Source organism: Pholis gunnellus, assembly GCF_910591455.1.
Source record: "Pholis gunnellus genome assembly, chromosome: 9".
NCBI classification, from domain to species: domain Eukaryota; kingdom Metazoa; phylum Chordata; class Actinopteri; order Perciformes; family Pholidae; genus Pholis; species Pholis gunnellus.
The window spans coordinates 22,973,435-22,998,580 of NC_136535.1; the positions used below are offsets into that span (position 1 = coordinate 22,973,435).

General features: G+C 41.9%; 2 protein-coding genes across 3 annotated transcripts; one reads left to right on the top strand and one right to left on the bottom strand.

The window, feature by feature from the left end:
• Positions 1 to 1,426: 1,426 nt before the first annotated feature.
• On the bottom strand, positions 1,427 to 19,519 carry LOC306701391 (myelin protein zero-like protein 2). Its single transcript, XM_079166689.1, has 5 exons — positions 19,288 to 19,519; positions 6,196 to 6,365; positions 5,662 to 5,872; positions 4,326 to 4,497; positions 1,427 to 2,727 (listed from the first exon to the last, which is right to left on the bottom strand). The coding sequence occupies exons 1-5, from the start codon at positions 19,340 to 19,342 to the stop codon at positions 2,559 to 2,561; spliced, it is 777 nt and encodes a 258-aa protein (XP_079022815.1). The 5' UTR covers positions 19,343 to 19,519; the 3' UTR covers positions 1,427 to 2,558.
• A 1,581-nt stretch (positions 19,520 to 21,100) lies between these two features.
• Positions 21,101 to 25,139, top strand: LOC306701515 (T-cell surface glycoprotein CD3 epsilon chain-like). Of its 2 annotated transcripts, none has more exons than XM_079166836.1 (5): positions 21,101 to 21,302; positions 21,798 to 21,995; positions 22,074 to 22,217; positions 22,916 to 22,956; positions 23,593 to 25,139. In XM_079166836.1, exons 1-5 carry the CDS (start codon positions 21,239 to 21,241, stop codon positions 23,650 to 23,652), a joined length of 507 nt encoding a protein of 168 aa, XP_079022962.1. In that variant the 5' UTR covers positions 21,101 to 21,238; the 3' UTR covers positions 23,653 to 25,139. The 2 variants fall into 2 exon arrangements, with proteins under 2 accessions (XP_079022962.1, XP_079022963.1); XM_079166837.1 differs by having other exon boundaries at positions 21,801 to 21,995.
• Positions 25,140 to 25,146: the final 7 nt, after the last annotated feature.

The following is a 25,146-nucleotide window of genomic DNA, read 5'->3' on the forward strand; positions in this document are numbered from 1 at the left end:
AACGTGCCAGGTACAACCCTTCCTAAGGTGTGGAATGCAGCAAACGGAAAATCAAGGGAGAGCGATGAAGCAAGACATAGACCAAGTGCGAGAGAGAGAGAGAGAGAGAAAGAAAGACAGACCTAATTTTCCTCATTGTTAACAATGTGTTCTTCCTCGTAACGAACGCATTGTGGCCAAGAATGGCTTATTAAATGAGTCATGAACAAGGAATGGTTGAGGTGACCTCTCCCAGGAGTTTGGCTCGCATTGCCTACTACCGTCATGTTGATGCAGGTAAGAGAAGGAGGAGGTGTTGGGAACAACATGCTAATATCTGCCTGGTGTTCCAGCTGATTGCTCAGCAGCAATCACCAGAGAACAGGCATGAACTTGCAGGAACGCATTTGTTTTTGTGTTTTTCTGGGTGGAGAGAGCGACAGCAGCGATGATAGCATTGCAACAGTCCCAAAAAAAACACCGTCATATTTTTCACTCAAAATGTAAAGTGCTCTGTGTGTTGCATTGCATTCTGGTCTATTTACCATGCTGTCACTGGAGAAAATAGCATGTGTGCCTTCTCTACAATGTTTGGTTTTAAGATATTAGATTAATTTCCAGGCTGAAAAAAAAAAAAATCTTTATCACATTACGTCCACAAAATGTTAATTTACCGTACGTGACTGTCATATCGTTTCTGCCCATGAACTCTAATAAGCCTGACACATGTTTGTTTCCACACCAACAATTGATTACTGAAGTGGCAGGATTATTTGGAGGCCAATGTCTGCGCTCTGCAAGAGTAATTAACAGACGCTTTGGTGATACCAACAAGATTATCTAGAGACCCCACTGTTGTTTTATCAGTTCATTACTAGTGGCCTTTCTCTACAAAATGTAATTATTTAGCTTAGATAAACGGACCCTGTCTCCCCCCTCCTTTCCCTCTTTTTAGTGCTCATCAACCATGCTCTGCCCACAACTACACACTCACACACACACACTTTAGGTCTGTCAGTCAGTAACTAAAGCTACACCCGCAGGTATAGACTTTGATCAATGCCCACAACACACACAAACCCCCATGCACGAAGATGTGTAACACGAGTAACATATTCACAGTCATGAACACTCTCATCCCATAAACAAGCCAGCAGTCACAGAGGCAGACATATTGGACGTGCAACAAATTAAAGAATGATTCACTGCAGTAATGTTTACAGGTAAACAAGTGAAGAGCTGTGCAGACAGACACACCATAAGCACACAACTGGATGAAGTGCATTAACGATAATGGTGCATAATAAATGATGGATAACAAGATGCTTCTCTTACATAATAGATGAGCTCCTTCAAATCTTCCCAAGTTACGTGTGATTATTTATGGCCCAGCTAGTGTCTGCCAAGATCACCTCTGTGTAGTGAAATGTAACATGACCCAATGTGGTAAACATTTAAAGGCATTTTTATTAGAAAATCTTTTATATATATATATATAAAAAGCTCTATAACAAACACATACAGTGAAATCTTTTAACAATGTGATCAAATACTTCTGGTATTATCCTATAAAAGAGAAATCGAAAGAAAAAAAATAATCTACACACATATTTGTTAGTAGACGTGATGCATTCACAGATGCACAGAGAGATTAAAGGCTCTTAAGGACATTTTGCAATCAAAGGGTTTTCAGATCTGACTGTGTGCCACCACACAACACTCGGGACAAGTTCGTGCATGCGTTTGCTCGCTAGCTGATCAAGTATTTGGCCTTAAGACTTAATAACAGCAACATCACAGTTATGCTCTTTTATCCAAGTAATCCGATGTGACATAAGCCCCCTAAGCCTACAACTGGAGGATACAACTGCTTCTAACAAGTGCTCTGCGACTGGCAGGTATGGTTGTGCATAAATGCAAGACCTGCATCATCTACAATGCTTTGGCAAAGCATATGAGCGAGAATCTTACAGATTTGACATATCGTTGTCTATAAAGCCAACCAAAGAAAGGTTTTCGCAAAAGTTGGGCACCCTCAGATATGTTGCGGTCTTTATTTGGCTCATCGTGGCAGGAAAAAAAAGTTCTTTATTCTGGCTACTTTTAGTTGCATGTTGCAGCTGATATTGCTACAGACTTGCAAGACTTAACAAGATCCGTGTAAGACAACAGATAGTTGTTGAGCGTGATTTGGCACTTCTTCCTTTCAGGACACAGCAGCCAGCTTCAGGATCATAGTGCCTTTCTTTTCCGAAGCCTCGCAGGTCAAATCCAGCATTTCTTCCTTCCTGTGGATATATCTGGATTCTCTCAAAAGTAAAATGCCTCTGCTTTTGAAGCCTTGACCTTCATCGCTCTAATCTCTTTGTTCTTACTCTTTTAACATAACTTTCTTTCCGTTTTCCTCCCATTCTTGAACAATGTGCTTGTTTTTCGACACAGAGGCAGCAGCGCTGTCTTTATATCAGGTCTCCGCTCGATAGAACCGCGGAACGAAATCCACAGGTGCCATCTGGGCCTCCCTCCAGCAGGGGTTCCTTGCTGGTTTCACATCAGTCTCTCTGTCTCCCTGTCTGTCCCTACATCTTCCAGTCAGAGTCGTCCTCCTCTTCCTCTTCGTCTGAGCTCGGGCCCTCCTCCTCCGAGGAGCTCATGCTTTTGGTGCTGGGATCTGAGATCATGCCGTCCGAACTGTCAATCTCTATGGACGTCTGTGACATATACAGGTGGATGGCCCTCGATGGGTGGCTGGGACACACACACACACAGAGGGGAGAGGGAGACATGCACCGGGGGGGGAGAAACATAGCACACACACACACACACACACACACACACACACACACACACACACACACACAGAACGTGATATGAATCCATGCATGACACATTCATGAATTATATATGTGCGTGCATGTGCATAAGTCACACACAATGAGGACAGGACAAAGACGAGCAGACAACACAAGCACAGCAGCAGGAACAAAAGGTTAGTGTCACACAGGTTTAAGTCGTCCCAAGTTGAGAGCGAAGGTTGGATCATTATATCATGTTTACCCATCGGCATCTGATTGGGTAACAAATATTTGCTTCCTTCGCCAAGTTTTTTAGTGAGTGGGTTTGAAGTTTGAACACATCTGATCAAGACCAAGATGACAGCAAAGTTGTCAACTTTTCCTTGAGGTGCTTGGCTTTTAGAGTCTGATGAACAAAGTGAGTTACAGTATCGCAGCACAGTTGTGACAGTAACCAGTTATGGCGCCTTTTACAGAGAGATCTGAAAACCCAAGATTGAAACAAAGAAGTCCCACGTGCCCAGAAAATAAAAGATGTTTTTGACAAAACAGCTCATTGTTATAAACAGACAATTGGTCACCAGAGAGGCTACTTATGAAAAATATGTTTTACTTTGTCAATGACATTTAGAATTGATATGTCATTTAACTGTGTGCTAGTAAGTTGGGGGGGGTTGTTTGTTTTTTACAAAAGTACTTTGTGAAATGTCTGTTTCCAACAAGTGCTCTCCATCAGGTTTTGATTATTTGATAGCACCTCGATCATTTCTGCAGGAACCTCAACATCAGGCTAATAACACAACAGAATCTCAGAAAAATACAGCAATATAACTCCAGTAGAGAACCAAAACAGAAATGTACACCGACATCCTCCTGCGGATTCAGAAGAACAACAGACAGCTGATATATAACTTTTAAAATGAGGGTTGATAGATACAGATCACAGATATGCATTGGGTTTCATCATCTGGTAATTAAAACAACTTTTCAATAGAATCTAGGAAGCTGCTCAGTCATTGTTCCACAGTTTCTACTGTTTGTTGAAACAATATATCAAACATGCGGCTTGTACTGCATTGTTGGCGTTCGAAATGTATTAGTAGGGAAATAAACAGCAGGAACACACCATTGTTCGACCTCTACATCATCAAAACATTTACTCTAAACAGGAAATGTGTTTTTGAAGCCCATTTAGCTGAACCGGCAAAGATGAACTGATAATAAGGCACGTGGTGACATCATAAAAGCTACACAAACAGTCTGGCTTAAGTTCTGTATCTAGCATCCTATACAAAGGCACTTTCTTAATTTATATCTGGTTAGTGACAGCTGCCAATCATCTATGGTCCAGGTTTGGGATCCAAAGACTGCGGTTGGAGTGGAAGGTGGAAGTGAAACGTCCAGAAGGAAAAGAGCCCGAAACCCCAAGAAGGAGCGCCACATGCCCCGATCCCCACAGTTGAACAAAGAGCGAGAGAGGCAGTGTGAAATTCTTCGGTTCCTCTGTCTGTCCCCTTCTTCCACCCCCTTCTGTCTTTCTCTTGGTCTTACCACACAGTGGGGTCTTTTCTCTCTTTGCGGGGAGCCTCCTCGTTCCCTTCGTGCTCTCTCTGTCTCCTCTTCTTGCACCGCCTGCAGGACATAATGATGATGAGGAGGATGACCACAGCGGCGATGCCGCCCCCGATGGCCAGCGCCAGGAGGAGGAGTTCGGAGAAAGAGGCTGTGGGGTGAGACGGAAACACAGAGAATGCAGACTGAGCATGCTTGCGTGATATAGCAACAATACCAACGACTCCTCAGAGGCGTTGCGTAGTTGTACCTGTGTGTCTGCAATAAGTTGTTATCTATGCAGCAATCAGAACGCAGCAGCTCGGCTTCTCATTGGTCCTAACAGACTACATCACATCGCCCCATCCTGGCTTCTTTGCATTGGCTCCAAGATGTATATGTATTTTGTTCTTATTGTAAGGATTGGTTTTATAGTTTTATTAGTGTTTAAATGTTGCCTTAGTTTGTCTTGCTTTTGTTCGGCCTCACTTGGGCTTACTGTTAATATATATTGCTTTGCTTTGTCTGTCAAAGCACTTTGTAAATTCTGCCTTTAAAGGTGCTATTTAATAAATGTATTATTATTAATACAATTTTTTAGACTTGTTGATGGCAATTCAGTCTGTGTGTCAGTCGACAGACATTCATGCATCCATAGTTGCGCCATCAGCAGGTTGACATTTGCCCATCAAAGCTAAAGACTCCAGCAGTTCTGTCATGAGCCTTTTCTGTGTTGGGATCCCTTCACACTGACAAAGTGACAGTTGGGCACGGCCCCTTAAAATCGTGAGTGTGCAACTATGGTAACGCCGTGTCTTCGGATGAACGGTTCATTGTTATTGTTTGCTGGGCTGAACTAACAGACACACGCCTTTGTGTAGTTGTTCGTCTCTACTTTCCTGTAACTTCCACAATATTAGTATTTATTTATGTTCAAGTTCTTTCCTGGAATATTACCCGTTCCCTAATACACTGTCTCACATTTGTGGTTTTCACTGAAATACTGTCTTTCCCTATTTATTCCCTGACTTTTCCTGTCAATTCTCACTTACGCTGTGAAGTATCTCAACATCTGCGGGAATAGTTTCAGATATCTGGACTGAGAACTGTGGTTTTGAATAAAGTGACTCAACGACTGAGCCTGTTGGATGGATTGCAAATCAAATGCAAATCAGCAGTTTCTCTAAAATTAAATATTATTTTCCTGTGCTTAATTGTCCTGCGCTGTCCTCCCTTTTTTTTGCTTTCAGCAAGAGTTGATTTGAATGTTTTCAGACACAGATCAAATACAAACATATTCTTGGTATATGTAAAGAAATATGTGTCTGAAAATCACCTGTGGTGACGACGCGGAGTCGAATCTCTCCAACCGTGCCGTGGACATCCGGCGGATTCTTGACCTGGCAGATGTAAGTGCCGTTGTAGGTGAACTTGACCTGCTGAAGAATGATGGAGGCGTCACGGCCCATGACATCTCCGGCCCAACTGACGCGCTTCCTGAAAATGCCCTCTACCGGAGGATATGGCCGCTGCTGGTAGTGGAACACCTAAAAGTGGAAATCGATGGATAGATTTAGGTTTGATTTGGATGGATTGTCACGGATGGAAATATCAAACTGAGTCTGAATGAAGGAAGGTATTTTAAACTCACAGAGAAATAAAGACAGTAAATAAAACCAGACCTGCTGCATCTTCTCAATATGCTCACACACACACACACAGACACACATAGGCTGGCTCGGATGCACTGTCGGGAGCCGGATGACTCACCGAGTCCTCTCTCAGTTGGCTGAGTGGGTGGATGCTCCCAGACACAATGAGGGAGGTTTACGATTTGTTCACACACACACACACACACACACACACTCACCGACTCTTCTCTGCCTGGTTTGAGGGGTCTGAAGCTCCAGGAGATGACGATGGCGTTGGGGTTGATGGTAGCGGAGCTCTGGAATGTGCATTTCAGACGAACATCCGTCCCGTTGACGGCCTCCATGTCTCCAGAGGTGTATATATGCATCCCGCTGACCTGCAGCACGCCTGCCAGATACAAACATATGGCACAGCAGCAGTTTACCCAGAAGCGGAACGAAGGGCATACTGAGCAAAAATCAATACGTAGTTAAATGGTTTGTGAAAGAACCACAAAATGCAACGGACGCGGTATGAATTCAACCTCATCAGTGAAGTCCTGCCTAGCGAGTGCATACAATGTACTCAGTGACCCTGCCTCTGCCTACGCAGTGCTGCAGCAAGAGAAATCACCAACTCTGAGTTGTCACTATATCTGTATTAGATACAGGATATCGTGAAATCCCCCAGATTGGTCCAAACGCTGAAAGTACGAGATTAGATTTTCCTTTCAAACATCTGATTCATTGCATCCTGAAAGTCCAAACTGATTTCAGATCAGCAGAACACATTTGTGACATTTGATGAATAATAGCCACTTTAGCTGCACCACTGCAGTAGAGACTGGGCTGAAATTGAGTGTCTGGTGTAGATTATGTGGATGTGGACTATATCAATCTTTACAGTAGGCTACGTGGTAGACCTATTAGATGGGAAATGAATGGACTGGAAGAGCAAAGAGGGATATTGGCAACGATTTGGCTCTTCCACATAATGATGGATGGAGCTCCCCAGAATGGGGTGAGCACTTACACACACACACACACACACACACATGCATGCACTCTCTCAGACAGAGACAACCTTAAAGATGAGTTTCTGTCTGGCGACAGGTAAACGTCACATCACCATCAAGCCGATCAAGTCTCCCAGTAGCGGACTCGGGTTGTCTGAGGGGCATAAAATAAAATAACAAGGGCACTAGCTGCATGTGGTGGGGCACCAACGTGCATACAGTTTTCTAGCATGTAGGGCAGCCTATAAGGCACTGCATCACAATTTAAAAGGCACCCATTGGTGCACTGCATCTCATTTCTCCAGGTGAAGGGTACACTAGAAGGAACTTTCATCTGGCAGGGGCATCGTCACGTTTTCTCCACTTGAAGGGCACCCTAGAGGGCACATAATCATGTTTTCCTTACTTGAAGGGCAATTTGTAATGTTTTATCTACCATAGGAGCATCCAAGACAGAACTTCTTCAAGTTTTCTCCTCTGGAAGGGCACCTTAGAGGGCACTTCATCAAGTTGTATCTAACGTAGGGGCATCCAAGAGGGAACTTTATCATGTTTTCTCCACTGGAAGGGCACCCAGTGCACTTCACCATGTTTTCTCTTCTGGAAGGGCACCCTAGAGGGAACTTCATCATGTTTCCTCTACTTTAAGGGCACCTTTATCAACAAGTTTTATCAACCGTAGGGCCACCAAAGAGGAAATTGTGTCACCGTATTTTCTCCTCTAAAAGGGCAGCCTAGAGGGCACTTCATCATAAATAAAATATGAGATTATTAGATTTTGTTGATGCAATTGGCTAACATCAGGGTTATACGGTAGTCTGATGTAAATGGCTGAGATGTAACCTCTAGCTGTCAATTACTTAAAAAAAGCTTGCTCAATACTTGCAGCTATTTCACAGTTCTAACTACAGCTTGTATATATATATATATATATAAATATTATATTTTAAACCCTAAAAAGATGGATTAAGCTTTATTCCAGTATTTCAAATGTGGGTTAAGGGACTTGAGGTAAGTTTGCCCTATTTTGACTGGCATAAGGCTCAAAGTATAGAAATAAGAAAAGTCCAAGGAGGGCAAATTGTACTACATTATTACCCCTGCACTATAATCACAGGGAGCAATAAGGCAGGAGCTAGCTGGGAACATGTCAGCGGGGGCTTGGCTCCTAAGGCGGCGTGCTCTGTTCCTTATCAGGCTGGAGAGAGTTTCCTGTGGGCTGGGATGAGAGACCAGGGCAACCAGACGGCCCACACGTAGCATTACAAATAGACAGGCTTCTCTCTCATCGCTGGGGCCTGACAGCGCTCTAACAGCCTAATGTGTTTTAAATGAGCCCGATGAAACCTGGGAGGAGTGAGCAATACAGGCAGGAGTACACACTGCAAGAGATGTCCATCTTTGCAAATCCTTTTTTCAGACGTAACATTCTATTTTGACTGAATGAAAACACACTTGTCATTGGAATGTACTTTTTGCTTGTTTTTGTTTTTCTGCATCACAATCTTGAAAATAAGGAATGTAGGCCGACTTCAACTTGCATCAATAAATAACACTTTTCACACAACAGAATAATGCTTTGATGGATGGACTCCTCAGGGAACAAGCCTCCTCTGCAACCGTTATCTCATTTCCTCCTCTACCTGAGTATACGGGAAACCCTGAAGTTAGTGGATTAAACTGCCTGTGTTTCGGATATTCATTAGGCAGATAACATCAGTGTTGGCTGCATCAGTACAGACAGTAATAACTCCCTGCGTGTATGGATGAGTGCTGTATATTCAACTGCATGTCTCAGAAAAATGACTACGACTTCTGTTAACAAAAAGTCCCTCATTTCCAACTAGGAATACATGGTTTCTCTTTATAGCCATGCTAGCATTATGGGTTAGGATGGCAATGTCTGTCGATACTTTGGTCCAGACTGGAGGATCTTTACAGACATTCCCCAGAAAACCAACCCTACCGATTTAGGTAATCCCCTGACTTTTCATCCACGTCTCAAATACTATTGGCTAGATGGACGCAAAATGTGGTTCAGGCATCCATGTTTCCCTCAAGATGAATGGAAACCACTTTGGTGATCCGTAAACTTTTAATCTAGCGGCATCATCAGGTCAACATTTTAATCCATCATTGTGATCATGTTAGCATGGTGACATTAGCATTTAGCCCAATGTGCCGCTGTAGAACAGCCTCAGAGCTGCTAGCATAGGCTCTCTGTCTGGTTTATAAAGAGGAGAGAATGGTGTAAATCTCTCTCATAACATTCATTAGTCATCAAATCAGTATACACAGTCAAACGCCTCTATTTTTACATCCTTAGTTCAGCAAGTATAGTGCACACGGAAGATTAGCAAAACTATGCTCCTCTACCAAACTGAAAGCTGATACTGAAATGATCCATCGTGCTTCATATATCAGGAAAGAAAGCAGGTTCTCCAGGCCTTAACAGCTTCTTTCCAAATGTCTTCCCTGAACCAATCTATTTATGAATTCATTGCTGAAGCATTGCTAATCTAATTTCAGCAACAAAAAAAATAAAACGCTTCCAACTACACCGTCCTTTGACGCTGAGCTGATGAAGAATTAAGGTTAATCAGGCCTTTTTGAAGGCATAATGGATATTAGCAGAATGACAGAACAGTTAGGGCTATGTACAGTGCCTCAATTGCATTACTAATTTTTCCCCGCAGCTAAAAGTACATGATCGCTATTTAATCGGTCATTAGCAGGCACTAATTGCCGAGGAGGATGCATGTCATCGAGCGAAGTGCAGAATTTTACTCATTTAGAGAAAGAGACGAGAGAGATAAACACGCTGAAAGAGAGAGTGAGCTTAAGTGATGAAGGAGCGAGAGCAGCATGATTGAGCAGATGAGGAAATGAGTGGAGCAAGAGGATAACACAATGATGGAAAAATGTATGTTTCTACATAATTGCAGTCTGCGACACAGAGATCAGATAATAGTGTTTGTTTGTTTGTCTGTCTGTCCATTTTATTCTACTGCAGCATGTCTGTGTGTCACTTGTTTATGTCTGAACGACCTGACTGGCTATAGCGCCGACCACACCCAGCATCCAGAGACAGAGAGAGAGAGAGAGAGAGAGAGAGAGAGAGAGAGAGAGAGAGCTTTCATGGCTTATTAAGATGGAGCTATGTACCCTACAGAGGAGGGAAGGGCAAGAGTGCAGACAAATATATTCATTCTAATGGTGAGGTCTGTCGAGTTGACGCAAAGGTGCTGCTGAGTCAGAGCAAGAAGAAAAAAAGAAAGTTCAGATCATTATAAAGCGTAAAAAAAAAACTCCTCTCATTCAGACTTTGTCTCTACTCCATATTCCCCTCATTAAAGTTATTAAATGCTGTGAAAACATTTGAAGAAGATCAATTACACTCTACACTAGTAATTAAAAAGACAAATTTGGAGCCTTTGAGTGAAGTGTGCTGACACTTACCTGATTGCTTGAATTTAAAGCTATTAAAGCTGCAATGAAAGACTTTTGCACATGGGGATTTCACCTCAGGTCACCTTCTTATCCAAAAATAACTTCTGGAGAAAGTGTGTGTGTTTGTGTGTCCAGTATAGCATCAGGAATAACTGGAATAGTTGTAAAAAAAATGGATCTTCTATTGTTCAGCTTGTGTGCATCGCGTGTGTGTCGGGTTTGGCATCTGTCAGGGAGCTCACCGTTGGCACAAGTCCACTCACACACATTCTCCATTAGATGTAAGGGTGTTGGCGATAGTCCATAATATCAGTCAATACGTCCAATATATCACAGTAAAGTGAACTTGCTGAACCTTTAATGCACTTGATTCTACGCGTCAACACCAGGCTACTTGCTGGTACAATCAGCACTGGTCCACTGGCCCGTCGAAAGGAGGGCAAATACTTTCATCTCCTGTAAAATAATCAAACCAAGCCCACTCAAGTGTGATTAGTTTTGTTTGGCCTGGCAGCCATCCCAAGATTGTATAAAAGCCTTCCAGAGAGGCACGAAAAATATCAAGTAGTGTTTGACCTGACCATATATTATTTCACCCAATGTCAAAGAGTGTGGGCAGGTTTAAAGCTGCATAAAACTCTGCCGTGCCTCACTTTGTCTCGGCCTCACGTTGCCAGATATAGTAGGCTGTATGCTATGCATGCACTGTGTCAGTGAGTGCAGAAGAAAGTGTTGGCAGAAGACATTTTCATTCTGCTATAGCTGGGGGAAAAAATGGTGGGGCGGTGTAGAAGTATGATAAGGGAATTGCTTAAAGTCTACTTGGAGATTTAGATTCATGTTTTTTCAAACAGCATGTATTTTTACAAGGCGTCAAGATGAGGTCTAACCAACGCGTTCGGAGAACATATCGCTATCTCAGGTCATGAGTGTGGTTTGGGTCGTTGGAGTTGTCCTTTAACTTTTCCATATCCAACAAAAGCAGGACAGAGAAGCTAACTCCAACTACCGGGATCAACTTCCAAGTAGTGCGGAAACGCTAAACAGTAGCTGTTGGTATTGTGAACGGGGCATAAACTGTAGCCCCACAAATGAGTTAATTGAATGCTCCTTGGTCTTAGAAGTGACGCACAGTTACATCTGTATGTAGTAGGCTACGGTAGATAGCATGCTAACACTAGCATATTACGGTTAGAGCAGATAAACACACTTTCGCTCTGTGTTTTGGGCTTTGGAAAGGATTTTTAGATGTATGTTCTGCATCAAAAAAAGAATCACTTCTTCCTTGTACCGCGACCTACCTTTAACCAACACTTTTTAGAGATATTCTGCTAATTAATAGACAAACAGACTTATCTCATCAGATAACATTATTCTTAACCTTAACTTTTCGAACACCTTTGCATTTTCTCAGGCCAGTCTGGGAGTGTTTCACACTACAGAGAGGCATGCTCGGTATATTGAACTCTTGTCATAACTGCTCGGCAAACATCCTCTGGCATTCTAAATATTTAGTCTTTGAATGTCTTGAAAACAATCCACAGAATGAACAAACCACGCTTGACTTATTGTGCAATCCAAATCTTAGTCGATGTTTTTGTGTCGTCTTAAAGCTTGAGGGCGTATATGCAGATTTTTAACGGCAAAGGGAAAGCAGGGGGAACAGAGCTTTTGTTAGTCAAACGTAGTTCACTATCCATTGATTGATTGAACAGTATCGTGATATCCAATCGGTGTTTAAGAGGTGTTTCCTTTACAGTATACACTTGACCTGATCTTTCCTTTGGCCAAGAGGATGTTCAGTCTTCTTGGACTTCAAGAGACTGAGAGGAAACCCTGCAGGAGGAATCAAGCAGCTGGCAAGGCTCTCTGAATCAGGAAATTGGTTTCATTACATTAAGTCCCAGAAGGTGTGTTTGTGCCTTTCCTCTCTTCATTATGGCTCAGAAACAAAGGGACCACCGGAGGAAACCAGATTCTCCGTTGCAATGGTTTTGGAGGAAACACTTAGGACAGGACCAAACACACAAAGAGCTCGGCGGGTTACAAAGAGCCTCTTCTCTCCTTTGTGAGAGGTTTCACAAGCCCAGGTTAGTTTTCGTTTTTTTCATTAACAAGGCCCGTCTTTCATGCAGGGCCGGACTGAGGGCTGGGAATAGCAGGTTCAGGTAACAGTGTGCTCCCAGAGGAGGAGGACACAGAGTTGAGGGAGAGTGTAAGTGTTGAGTGTTGTAATGGGAGGGAACCCCTGAGATGGACACAACATTGTGTGTAACATACTGTGCTGTACATTTTCTCTGTGCAGGTTTCCGTTCATTCCACTCAGCCATAAACATGCAGTTGTGCCAAGACAAGCAAATACAATGGCTGGACCAAAAGGTATGCGTGTTTTGTGCTTTTGCTCTGGGGTTGTTTTCATGGTTTTGGGCTCCTTAATTCCACTTAAAGGAAGTATTTAGGCCACAGCATAACACGATATTTGCACAATAGTGTGTCAACAGTTTGGGGACGGCATTTTCCTGTTTCAACTTGGTGATGCATTAGTGAACAAAGACAGTTTCACAATGAAACGGTTTCCCCAAGAAGAACCGGACTGGCCTGTTCAGAGACCGGACCTCAACCCCGCCCAACACAGACAGACAGCCAGCACCCCCCCCCCCCCCCCCCCCCCCAACATCAGAGGATGTTAAAGCAGTAAGCAGTGAGATTTATGGAAATGCTTTTTGGAATGACACATGCATAACATATAGGTGTAATACTCAGGCAGCCACATACCTGTGGCAATGTAATGTATGAACAATGGGCACATTCTGGAGCATAAGTAGGTTTACGACCTCACTCTCTTCTCTCAACACTCAATTTAAATGTTTTGGTGCTCAGCTCTCACACATGTTCTGTTAAGTTTGACTTTCTGCAGGTGGCGCTGTTTTCTTTCATCCGCGGTGACTATCCTTGCTCATAATACTCCAAATGTATCACTACCAGAGAGATGGACCAACCACCGGGTGTTTGGAACAGCAAATCTAAAAGCTGTTATTAAAGTGATTTTTGGGAAATCACTCTTTTTTTTAATATAGACAAAAAAACTGACATTTCCTCATATGAAAAATTTCACAAATTGCAATTTTGAAAATGCATTTACTGTTCTTTATCCTCATTTAACCCTATAGACGTATGAACCACACTTTAGAAAATGATAAAAATGTGTTTGGAAACACTCTGAAGGTCAGTCCAAACACAGACCAAGCATCAATCTCTTTTTCTTTCTTCCTCTCCCTCTATATCCCCCCCTCCTACTTCCTCCAGGCCAATTGTAATTCATCAGGCGGCGGCCAGAGGAAGCGTGTAGTGGGTGAGTGAGGATAAGAGTTTAATCCATCAAACCTCTTCCACTCCCACCTCGCAGCTGACTCAACAACTTCCCCCCGGGATTACAAACTCCTGAGGGGGGGTTCCGACGCTTACGCGCCCGACACAACACAACCACAGGGTTCTGTTCTGGAAGGACGGTCGAACCCTCGAAAAGACTTCACATATTTACTACGGAGCTAGTCCGGCCGTATGTTTAGTGTCCTGCAGCGGTGTGAGTCAGACTGGATCCAGTCCCACTGTGACTTCCACCTCTGCTCTTGAGCACATGAATAAGTAAGCAAATGACATTCTACTGTGTACAGAGAGATCAGAAACCACACTGTGGAGGAGGTACAGGTTACAAGCCTCTGCTCTTTGCGTTACGCCTTAAAGGGCCACAAATATCTCACGAATACAGATCAGTTTACTTGTCAAAGAACAATACTCAGCCTGTAAAATAACTGAATAACATTATCTGTGGCTCTGAAGATACAATTTTCGTCTGACAGATGAAAAATTGAATTAATAAGCATTCAAACATTATCTGTTAGTAACTGCAAATCGGGTTCTTTTCAGTCTCATGTGAGTCATCTGTCTAAACAGGCCTTCATTCCACTATATGCATGTAAACTCAGAAGCATATTGTTACTCTTCAGGTCTTCTTCTTGTTTACACGCGTATATTAGTGTGTTGGATTCTGAGCGCCGTCAAAAGCTGGCAGACCCACACTCTATACCGTGCCTGAACGCATCCTGTGTGGACACAGACAGACAGCACTGAAGCTGCTGCTCTGCTAACATGCTGCTCCCGCCTCCTGTGTGGACACAGTGCTGAGGGTTTACCTTCTTGTTCCAGGAGAATGACCGGAAGCTTGTAGGCTAATGCAGACTTTAGATGGATATCGCTGTGTAACTGAGATTAAGTCCTGTTACAATAAGTGTTAACATTTTAGCCGCATCCTATAATTGTCGTTTGTGTCCGCATTGGCAGCTGTTCAGCAAAAGCTACAAAGTCTGATAACATCTCAAAGTTGTCTTGGGACTTAATTTGTGGCAGAAAGCCTGTGTCACAAACTTCGGAATGAAGTTTAAAGGTGTGGGTTCACCAGGCAGGGAGGATCTAATGACAGATGCTACTTGGAAGAAGTCCAGTTTCTTTGGAGACGACTAAAAATCAGGATATCTTGACCTCTGCTGCATTAATTTGGACATGGTTTTGTGCGTTTGTCCCCAAATTTCATCACAATTTATTGCTAAATTATCAGTGAGACACTTTATTTCCCAATCAGGCCAACATTAGAAAACTATGAGCTAAAAGAATGCTAAAAGTAGCATCCCACTTGTAGTAATTGACACCTTTGTATTCCCTCCCCATGTAGCTGCTGTACATAATCAAAGACATTACTGGACTGGACTGTACAGTGAGACACCGAAACCAGAAACCAGAAAAGCACTCACATGGGCCGGGCTTCAACGTTCAAGAGGGAACATTGAAGTGTCCTTCACCTGCCCCACCCTAGCCCCACCCCTGCTCTCCGCTACGTACACTCTCATTCATTTAAACCGTTGAGTACAATGTCAAATAATTATTAAGCAAAACCGGATAAGTAGCCTCTGATACTCTTTTAATACAGACTAAATATCTATGCGTCAGCGTTTTTAAATAACAATGGCTGCACGCAGGAATACATTCAGAAGTCATACTGAACAAGGAAATTAAGGCAGAGAAACTTCCCATTCCCTTCAAAGTCTATCATCATGGCTGCTCTGCGTTTCATCAGTAATTATCTAACTGATGGGAAACGAAAAGAGCTGCTGATATTCTGTGGGAACTGTTGCAGTAGTGTAATGGTCATTTTTCACGTGGTATATATTACTTACCTAGTATTTATTTCTACTCAGTATATTGTATTCATGCATAAGTCATTTTGTTCTGAACATCGCCGTGTGTCTAGCTGTGTTGTATGAGAATGTTCCAGCACCAAGGCCTTTGGGCCGCTTGTTTTGGTTGCTGACCATTTTGTTTTTCAATGTTGTTCCTATCAGATCAGTCTGAGACCAAAAGTCTGAGACCGAAAGTCTGTAACATTGGCCATCGGCCCCCACCTTTGCTCATTCTGTATAAAGAAAGCTCGTTCACTTTTTTCTTGGTTCTTCCTCACTGAGACTGTACGCATTCTGTTGTGATGAGTGAACCTTCTCCGCGCAGAGAATAAATACTTAAAAGACAACTTGGTTTTTGAGATTATGTATTTCAGCATTAAAAGACTCACGCAAAGCGGGTAAAGAAATCCACAACAGTATCCCACACAGTAAACCCAGTGGGGGTGTTGCTTTAGCTGGAAGATCCACTTGTTTACCGCAACTCTAAACAGACTTGTGACCAGCTGACGGAGTGTGTAAGAATGTGACTGCACAAACAGAAACACATGCTCACAAATACGCAGTATTTGCACTTGCACAGATTCAGATGAACAGAAGACGTGTGTGTGTGTGTGTGTGTGTGTGTGTGTGTGTGTGTGTACATATACTCAAACCTCGGAGGAACCTCCAAACGTGTTTCAGCTCAGTGAGAAGTGTATTTCAAATCCCTGCTCACACTCGGAGCCGAGTGGTTTAAACATGACGCATGGAGCGCCTTGTCGTCACGCTCAAACACTTCACGGATGCCAACTGTGTCAGGGATTGGTGTGTTTTGTTGCAAGCGAACGTGTCGTTGTCTACTCTACACACCCCCAAAGTAATCCTGTCAACCCAGCACAAAAGAGACAGACGTCCTCCAAGGTGTGTCAACATAGGAGGCCTACAGCAAATTAAGGACCGCGGACATGCTTTGTTATACCGACCTCACCTGTTATTTTGGCGAGATTAGAGACGCCGTGTCAGAGAAATAACTGTTACTTCCCAGTAAACAGATGCAAGATGCTGCTCGTCTACTGTAAACCTGATAGGGGAGGGGGGGGGGGGCATGTTAAACCTGTAAGTCAGGACAGGTTGGCACATGTCAGCCATGTGATAATTTCAACCTTCTGGCAAAAGAAGAAAATGTTGGAGGAAGACAAAAGCAGAAAAAAAGACAAAGACGGATTTATCATAAACAGCAGGGAATCAAAAAGAGAATATGTTTCTTAGCCCCTTGTCTGTGTCCGGTGGAGAAATGAGAGTAATCTGGTCTAATCTTTCTTTTCTAATTAGCCGACCACAGTTGGGTTGTTATTTTGCCCGGCTTTTAAACCAATGTTTGAATGTAAGCTGCTGTCAAATTACATTATGAAAAGTATTAAATACATTAAATACTATTAAATACAGAACAGTGTGGCGTTTTCTTTCTCTTTAAACTTGAGATTTTGCCCGGGCAAGTCTGGCTATTGAAGCCTTCTGCTTACAGTTCAAACATCACTTTTTCCTTTTTAAATATTTCAACGGCTCAAAACAAAGAGAACAACGCGAGGTTCTGTGGGAGACATCCGCTTGGAGGTGTAATGATACACACACAAAGCGCACACCAATGTTTGCCATGGGGCCTCATAACAGTTATAACAGCCATGGTCTCTGTCATTTAAAATGTTTTAACTTTCTGAAAGTCAGAAAACATGTCGCAAAACATGTTTTAATCTTTTAATCTGACTGGTGGTCGACTGTGCTGAGCCTCCACCTCAATGAGACACAAGAGCTTTTCACTGATCCTGCATTGACCTTACATCTGGCACACCTCACAGATACAAAAAGTCTAAATCTGGTTGTAATCACATCTGTTCTAGAAAGAAATTCCAATCGGGTGCTGGGAAAAGCAAAAACATTGCTCCCGAGGGGTATCTTGGCACAAATTAGGATTTATAGTATCTTCTTATATAACAACTCCTGCCGAACACACACACACACTCCACGAAGGACTAGTGTGTTTATCTTTGACAGCGATGAAGGATTTTAACCACTGCATCCACTTGCTGTATATTTGGAGCAGCACAGAGAGATTATTTTGTTCGGTCAATATCATATCTCCTTACAAAAAATAGGCCGCAAGTCTGCAAATGAACACTAACTGTCTGTGATCATGTCAAAAAGAGTGGCGGGCGGATGGGTCAACATGTTGTGCTGCTTTAATGTCGTATCTGTCGTACCTGAGGGGAGGAATTGGTGAAGCAGGGAAATGAATCGGAGCCATTTTGCGCAGGTAATTGCAAATTTATACCACACATGTCTCTTGGAAATGAGATGAGAGTCTGCTGGTTTGTTTAATCACGTCGTGCCATTTTGCCAACACAGATAGGCAAAAGGCAATGGAAGTGATTGGAATGATTGCGGCATAACAGATATGATACTGCTGAGCTGTAATCAGTTCCAACATGCCCCCCCCCCCCCCCCACACGCTGTTATTTGATTATCCCTCTATGTCCACACAGTATATTCCGCCTGTGATGCAGTGACTGATCTGCAGGCACATGCTCCTTGTAAACACAAGCAGCTTGCTACTATAGTGAAACCCTGCATGGTGCTTTGGCAGTGGATGGACATGCTCAATCAATATAATCCACTTAAATGGGATGCACACAGATTACTTCAAGGTTAAGCAGCCCGGCGTCTGCCGAATAAATTGCCCCTGATAGCCCTAATGCGTAATATTAAAACACGTTCCATTAGCCTGCAGCATTTAGACGTGAGCAGCTATAACAATCAGATATCTCTTGTTTTTATGGTTGTTTATATCTGAGTTGTTATGATTCAAACTGACATATCCTGGACTCCTGGACACCCTGGACACACCCCCCCCCCCCCCCCCCCCCCCCCCTCTGTACGGGAAGCAGGATGACTTATCTGCCTTCCAGCGAGCCACTTCACAGTCTCTGTGAACGTAAGCACGGATGCGCATTAATAGGCAGGAAAGGAGTAGGTTGCATAGAACCCCAAAACAATGCGACCGGGATTTGATGCCAGTAAAAAAAAGGCCTACTGTAAAGTCATTATGTCGTCAGAAGTGGTCAAACTTCTTAAAACTTTTACAGGAAATCTCCAGCGACTCGCGCGCGGTGCCACTGTGCCAAGTTCTCCACTTCCCAATGACGCGCGGAGATGGAGGTTAGGGGTCCCTGCGGAGCTTTCACTAATGTACAGACAATCAAGGTTTTCCCTTTTACTTTGAAACTTGATTGCCGGGAGCGTCTCCAAACGGCCTTCCTGTTACGTCTTAAGAATCACTCTTGGGATGTGGGACAAAACATAACACTGCCGAGGAAAACTTTTGGAAAACCCAGATACAAGCAGATATAGACTTGTTATATAATTAGCATCGTCTTAAAGAATGCATTTATGTAGAGGCTACTGTATCACAGGGGGAACATAGAACTTCAAACAATGTGTTATTGGTTGACTCTAAAACACATGAAATTAAAAATGCACTTGGATAGATCACACTAGACTGTATTAATCCCAATACAAAGTTAAAAAAAAAAACTCACATTAACAAAAACAAAATATTTGTCCTCGGTTTATCTACTCTCACTAACCGGAGTCTCACCTGAAGCTGCGAGTCCAGACAGGACGGTGAGGAAATAGAGCCCTTTTACGCACATTGGATGGACGGCAGGCTGTCCGACGACCAAGAGACCGGGAGTCAACTAACCCACTGAGACTCTTCCTTCGACTCAACGATAACTGGACACCCGGCTGATAAGTCTGTGGATCCCCTTTTAGAGAGGGATAAAAACATGAAGTTACGTTGAGTCCTCTGTTCCACCTTATCTCTCCAAAGACGCGTCCCAACTCGCCGATGCGCTCATACACTTCATTTCAGCGCCCTCCCACCACATTTTCGGGCGGAGTAACAAAGTCATCCACTCTCCTCGCTGCCTTCTTCTCTCTCTCTCTCTCTCTCTCTCTCTCTCTCTCTCTCTCTCTCTCTCTCTCTCTCTCTCACATACACACACACACACACACACACACACACACACACACACACACACAAACACGTTAAACCCAAAGTCGGCAAATATTTGACGCTCACCCAACCTGTTCTGCTGTTATGCATGCCAATGCAAATATAATACATAGTCTAAAGTACGATCTAATGTTTTGTGATCTGGTGTCTCATGATACACTATAACATCTTGAAGTATATAGCCACGCTGTGCAGTATAACGTGGAAAGTGAGATTTAAGACAGACATATTAAGACTTCATATTGTAGGTTATGACCTGGTTTTGAGTTGTGAAGTATGTTAGCAATGTGGGACCTCCTCGATCAAATTTAAGTCACTGAAATGTTTTGATTTTATTCATACAATTAAATGAAAAAGTTCAAGGAAATTAGCTTGTCAGAGATACAACATGGTAAAAAGGAAATTAAAAAAAATACCAGTTTTATTTAAAAAGAAATGTGATAGTAACCCAGTGAGCTGTCTGGTTACCGGTTTGAACCACTTGGGGGCAGAGCTGCACTTTGATGTGCACCACCTCTGTGATTCCAGTGTGAAGCCTGTGAGAAAGATCAAAGAGGCTGACATGTTATATGGCTGACATGTTGACATGTTTGATTTTTAAGCTGGGAGTGAACTCTTACAGTAAATATGTGTGACGTTAAACGTATATGTTCACGAGCTGTGTCATAAAATGATGAACGGCCTATGTAGAAATGCATATAAAACTCATACAAATGCCGTTTTAATTTAACACAAGGAGCCAGAATGAAAACCGATCATAAGGTATTAAAGTTCTGATTAATTACACGGAATATTTAATAGTTGTAAATGTGTGTTATGCATATATACAACCATCAAATATTCACAATTTGTCCTCAAAAGACAGAGAGAGCACGTCTAGGTTTATACTTATATCTGATGGTGAGTTTTACTACAACAAATCAGCATGAACATTCATATTTATTACTATAATATGATGTAATCAGTACTAGTATCTCATTCAAATGATTCTGCTGTAGTTTATAACATCAGGCAAGTTCCATTGAGAGTTAATTTTCAAGTGAGACCTGAGCACAGAGAAGACACTGGACGACCGCAATATAGACGTAAAAACATGCAAAACAGAACATGAAATACAATCACAAATAAATAATAACAATATAAGTGCAGCTTCTTTTTTTGGGGGCTTTCTGATCGAGAATGAATCAGGAATCAAATTCTATTTCAGCAGGAATAAGGAGTGTTTCTATCCACAGTACTCATTCAGTGTGCCTCCAGTTTGAGATTTACCCACCGTGAGTTACTGTTCAAACAAATACTTCCTGTGTGTGTGTGGGGAGGGGGGAGCAGAAAGAGAGAGAGAGAGAGAGAGAGAGAGAGGGAGATCCACCAAGTCTTCTTCTTTGACGTTGTTTGTCTTATTGAACAGGCAGCTTTAAGTGTTTCTTTTATTTTATTTTATGGTGGATACATTCACAAATCTGATCTTTAGAGGAGAGATCTCTGGAAACACGGAACAAGAAAAAGAAGTCGTCTTCTGAAACTCAACAGCATGGGGGTCCGGGCCACGCTCGCCTTCCTCCTTCTGCTCATAGCTACTGTCAAGGCTGCTGGTGGTGAATATCAGTTATTTGTTTTATTGTATTTCATTTTACGTCTTATTTTAAAGTCATAAAGTTTGAATATATTGGTCTGGATTTAAAACAACTGACCAAAGATATGACATTTAAGAGCAACTTCTCAAATGTCCTGTATTTCCTTGCTGCGCCTTAACTGCTCCAACGTCTCAAAGTATGTTTCTGTATGTTCCACTCACTGTACTGTGTACTCCTTTCAGTCTGATGTTTTGATTTACTTTTATCTGTCTTGCTACTTAGTTATTTTTACAACTAGTTGTATTTGTGTGGTTTATTGTGGGCTCTTATTTGAGAAAATTCAATCTAAATGTATTTAAGACGTGTAAGGCCTGATGTTACAGACAAAAACTCTTTACACAAGACGAGCCTCAGCTCTCTGATCATTCTCCTTTCTCCCTAAAAGTATTGAGGAAGAAGGGTCGTGATGAAAATGACTAAAGCAAGTACACTGATTATCTGTCCATGTGTTTTAAGAAGGAGTATCATTCTGGAGGGAAAGTTTCACAATGACCTGTCCTGAGAAAGGCGAATGGTTCAAGAAACAATCAATAAGTAATGAACCAGCAACAACGTATACCATTCTGTATAATGGCACAACCAAAGGCTTATACCACTGCAAATACAAAGCTGATGAAAAAGAAATAAAATATTATTTCTACGTGAAAGGAAGTGGTGAGTAAAACAAATCCTCCATGTTAGTTGTCCTCACTGAGCTGTCACTCAGTTGAACTGCTGATCTTTGTCCTCTAGGGTGTGCGAACTGTTACGAGCTGGACGCGAAGGTGTTTGCGATTGCCATTGTTGTGGACGTGGTGTGGACAGCGTGTGTGATGGTGATTATCTACAGGTGCACCAAGAAGAAAAGCTCAGCCGGATTCACTCACGCCTCCAAAGGTACTTATACTGAAGCACTTATCGCACATCTTGTAGTTAATACATGTGGATTATTCAGTGAGACCTATCTGCAGGTCAGAACGTCTGCCTGTGCAGCTGACGCAGCTCTTGCGAATCATATTTCAGCTATTTTCAACAGTGGGGCAAAGTACTTTTACTCAAGTACTATAAGAGTATTTTCTTTTCATGATACTTTTTACTTCTCCGTACATGTTTGAGGAAAATATAACAAATTAAGATCGTTAATAAATAAACATTTTAAAATATGATATATTATTAAAATGAATCTTCCCAGAATATGAAGTCATTAAAATGAGTGAGAATGCATCACGAATTATAATGCAGTAATATGATTATTATTATTATTATGATTATTATGAAATGGGCCATTCTGCACAATGAGTACTTTTACTTGTGGTACTTTAAGTTTGTTTTGATGCTAATACTTTTGTGCTTTTACAAAAGTATTGCATTTTTACGTGTAACCAAGTACTTTTACACAGTGGTACTACTACTTTTACTAAAGTAGAATACTTCTTCAAACACTGATTTGTAAGTACGGTTAAACTTTCTGGGTGTGAACGAACTTTACTTTACTAGTAAAGAAACGCAAACACAACCTACCATTAAAAAACATTCATTTTTCAGAATATACCACAAGTGGAAATATCACACATATTTCTATTATTATCTTCTAGCACCTGCTCGCTCAGGAGGCGAGCCTCCACTCCTCTATGAAGTAAGTATATGCACTGCATTTTCAGATGCGTTCACCTTTTGCATTTGTTGCATTCAAGAATAGATTGTCTTCTCCAGGGTGACCTAAAGATGAGTGCAGCGGTAATCAGGGTTCAACCGAAATCTGTCAAAGTCCAGGGTCCTTGCAGAAGAAAATGAGGGCAAAAATGTTCAGCCATTCATTTTTTTAAACTTGAATGAATAGTTAGACGAGTTACACGAGAAGATTGGTACCCTAGCTGTGCTACATATGGTTAGCGTAGCTTAGCATAAAGAGTGAGAGCAGGGAAACAGCTAGCCTAGCTCCGCCCACCTGTAAGGCTCACTAATAAACATGTTATAAATCATTGTGTACTCTGTACAAAAGCTGGAGTGTATGCTGCCTACAACACGTTATGCTTTTTAAGACTCCAGGAAGTCGTTGTGACCGGTAAAGAAACGGTCCATCGAGAGAACCTAACATTGTTTCTTCTTACTCACAGCGAAAGAAGCGCATTTCCCCAAAAACGTCAAACTTTTCGCTTAACTAAAACAGAATAATTAAGTTTTCTGAGTGAATATAACGTGCATTATTGAACATCTATTTTAAGGTATTAAATGTGGTTGACCTAACACTGTTTACGTTGTGTTCTGGCAGCCACTGAACCCTCACACTCGCTCCCAGGATCCTTACTCTGTCGTGAACAGGATGGGATAGAGACGAGGCACCGGACTGCGCCGGGTCACCGGTTTAAAAGCTGCACAGAAGAAGGCAGATATTCACAAAAGACAAACATGACCATCATTCATGCTCCCAGCATGCTAACTCAGGCTTTTTCTTTCTTGGATTTAAAGGGTCGGTTGACCCATTTTCTCACCCTCGGTATTACGTGGGTTTCATTTGTCCACATGTCACCGTGGTACAACAGAGCTGGATGGCATTTAGTTTGTGGTGCTCATGGTATTTACAAATTATTTTGAAAAACTACTTCGGGACTACTTTCTTCCGCAGAAATGGTCAGCAATTCCCAACCTGAGGATATTTCTGCAGTTTACCAGGTGGTCCATGAAAAGATTATGCTTATCTTATTTAAAAAAATTGTGATTTGATAATATAACATATATCCACACATTTGTGTTAAAATAGACTCACAAAGAGGATTACAAATGGGTGTGATGCCAATCTTCAATGTATTTATTGTCACAATAATCTATCCTCTGACCTGAGTCAGTTTTGTTACCTTGACTCCAAGTGCAGTGTTTGTAACTGACAGTGCATGATTAAAATGTTCAAGTATGAATGCAAACTTGACTACTGAACAAAAGGAAAAGACTCCACTTCTAAGCATCGACAATGTCCACTGTGTTTTCTTTGCAATTATATACTTTTGAACAATTCCATAAAGCCATCACACCGATCCGTATCACATGAGCCCGTCTGATCGGGCTGTGCGGGCTACGTCACACACAAAAGGTTTGGGAACTGCTGACGTATAGAATATTTTATGTGAGCAGCACAAACAAATTCCATTGACGTCAAAAATAAAACCAAAACAATGCGAGTGGCTAAATACCATTAGAGGTAAGAGAGAAAAGAATAAACAGTTTTTTAAATATACATAATGTACATACAATGTTCTGTTTTTTTTACGGTGCCACCGTGGTGTTAATCAAATGGTTTTAGCAGTGCGGTCACAGTTAGTGGTGTTGTTGTACTGGACTACATTATACAGAGGTGTTTCTATTATTCTGCCTCCTCATGTGTGTAAATGTGAAGAACACAACCTGTAAATATGGATTGAATTTACACATTTTCAACAATGTCATCAATAACGTAACATTACCAGCTTCGTAAAGTTAGAATTAACGTACAGGTGTACCCAATAAAGTGGCCATTGAGTGTTTATATATGTTTTTTGTAGTGTACTAACCCTTTAATATAAAACATTGGCAGAGTCTAATTCATAATAGTTTTTATAAATAAAAATCATACCGTCATTTCAAATAAAGAGATAAATACGCCTGTTTTCTGTACATACGGTATATGCCATAATAAGTTACGCTGATGTTTGTCAGACATTCTGCTCATCACATCAAATTGCTTTGTGTGTTTTCTTTGCTTTTTTTTTTGCTTTTTTTTCATTCTAATCTAATCTGCATTAATCTCATTGTTACTGCAATGGACACATGTGTCACTAATAAAAGAACCGCA

What these genes read in the sequence shown, in the direction of transcription:
- LOC306701391 (XM_079166689.1), bottom strand. Translation starts at nt 19,342, where the DNA reads ATGTGCGTAAAAGGGCTCTATTTCCTCACCGTCCTGTCTGGACTCGCA. An exon ending in GTCTGGACTCGCAGCTTCAG is followed by an intron (nt 6,366 to 19,287) that starts GTGAGACTCCGG and finishes TGTATCTGGCAG; the next exon opens with GCGTGCTGCAGGTCAGCGGG. An exon ending in AGAAAAGACCCCACTGTGTG is followed by an intron (nt 2,728 to 4,325) that starts GTAAGACCAAGA and finishes TGTGTGTCCCAG; the next exon opens with CCACCCATCGAGGGCCATCC.
- LOC306701515 (XM_079166836.1), top strand. Translation starts at nt 21,239, where the DNA reads ATGGGGGTCCGGGCCACGCTCGCCTTCCTCCTTCTGCTCATAGCTACT. An exon ending in TACTGTCAAGGCTGCTGGTG is followed by an intron (nt 21,303 to 21,797) that starts GTGAATATCAGT and finishes ATGTGTTTTAAG; the next exon opens with AAGGAGTATCATTCTGGAGG. An exon ending in ATTCACTCACGCCTCCAAAG is followed by an intron (nt 22,218 to 22,915) that starts GTACTTATACTG and finishes ATTATCTTCTAG; the next exon opens with CACCTGCTCGCTCAGGAGGC.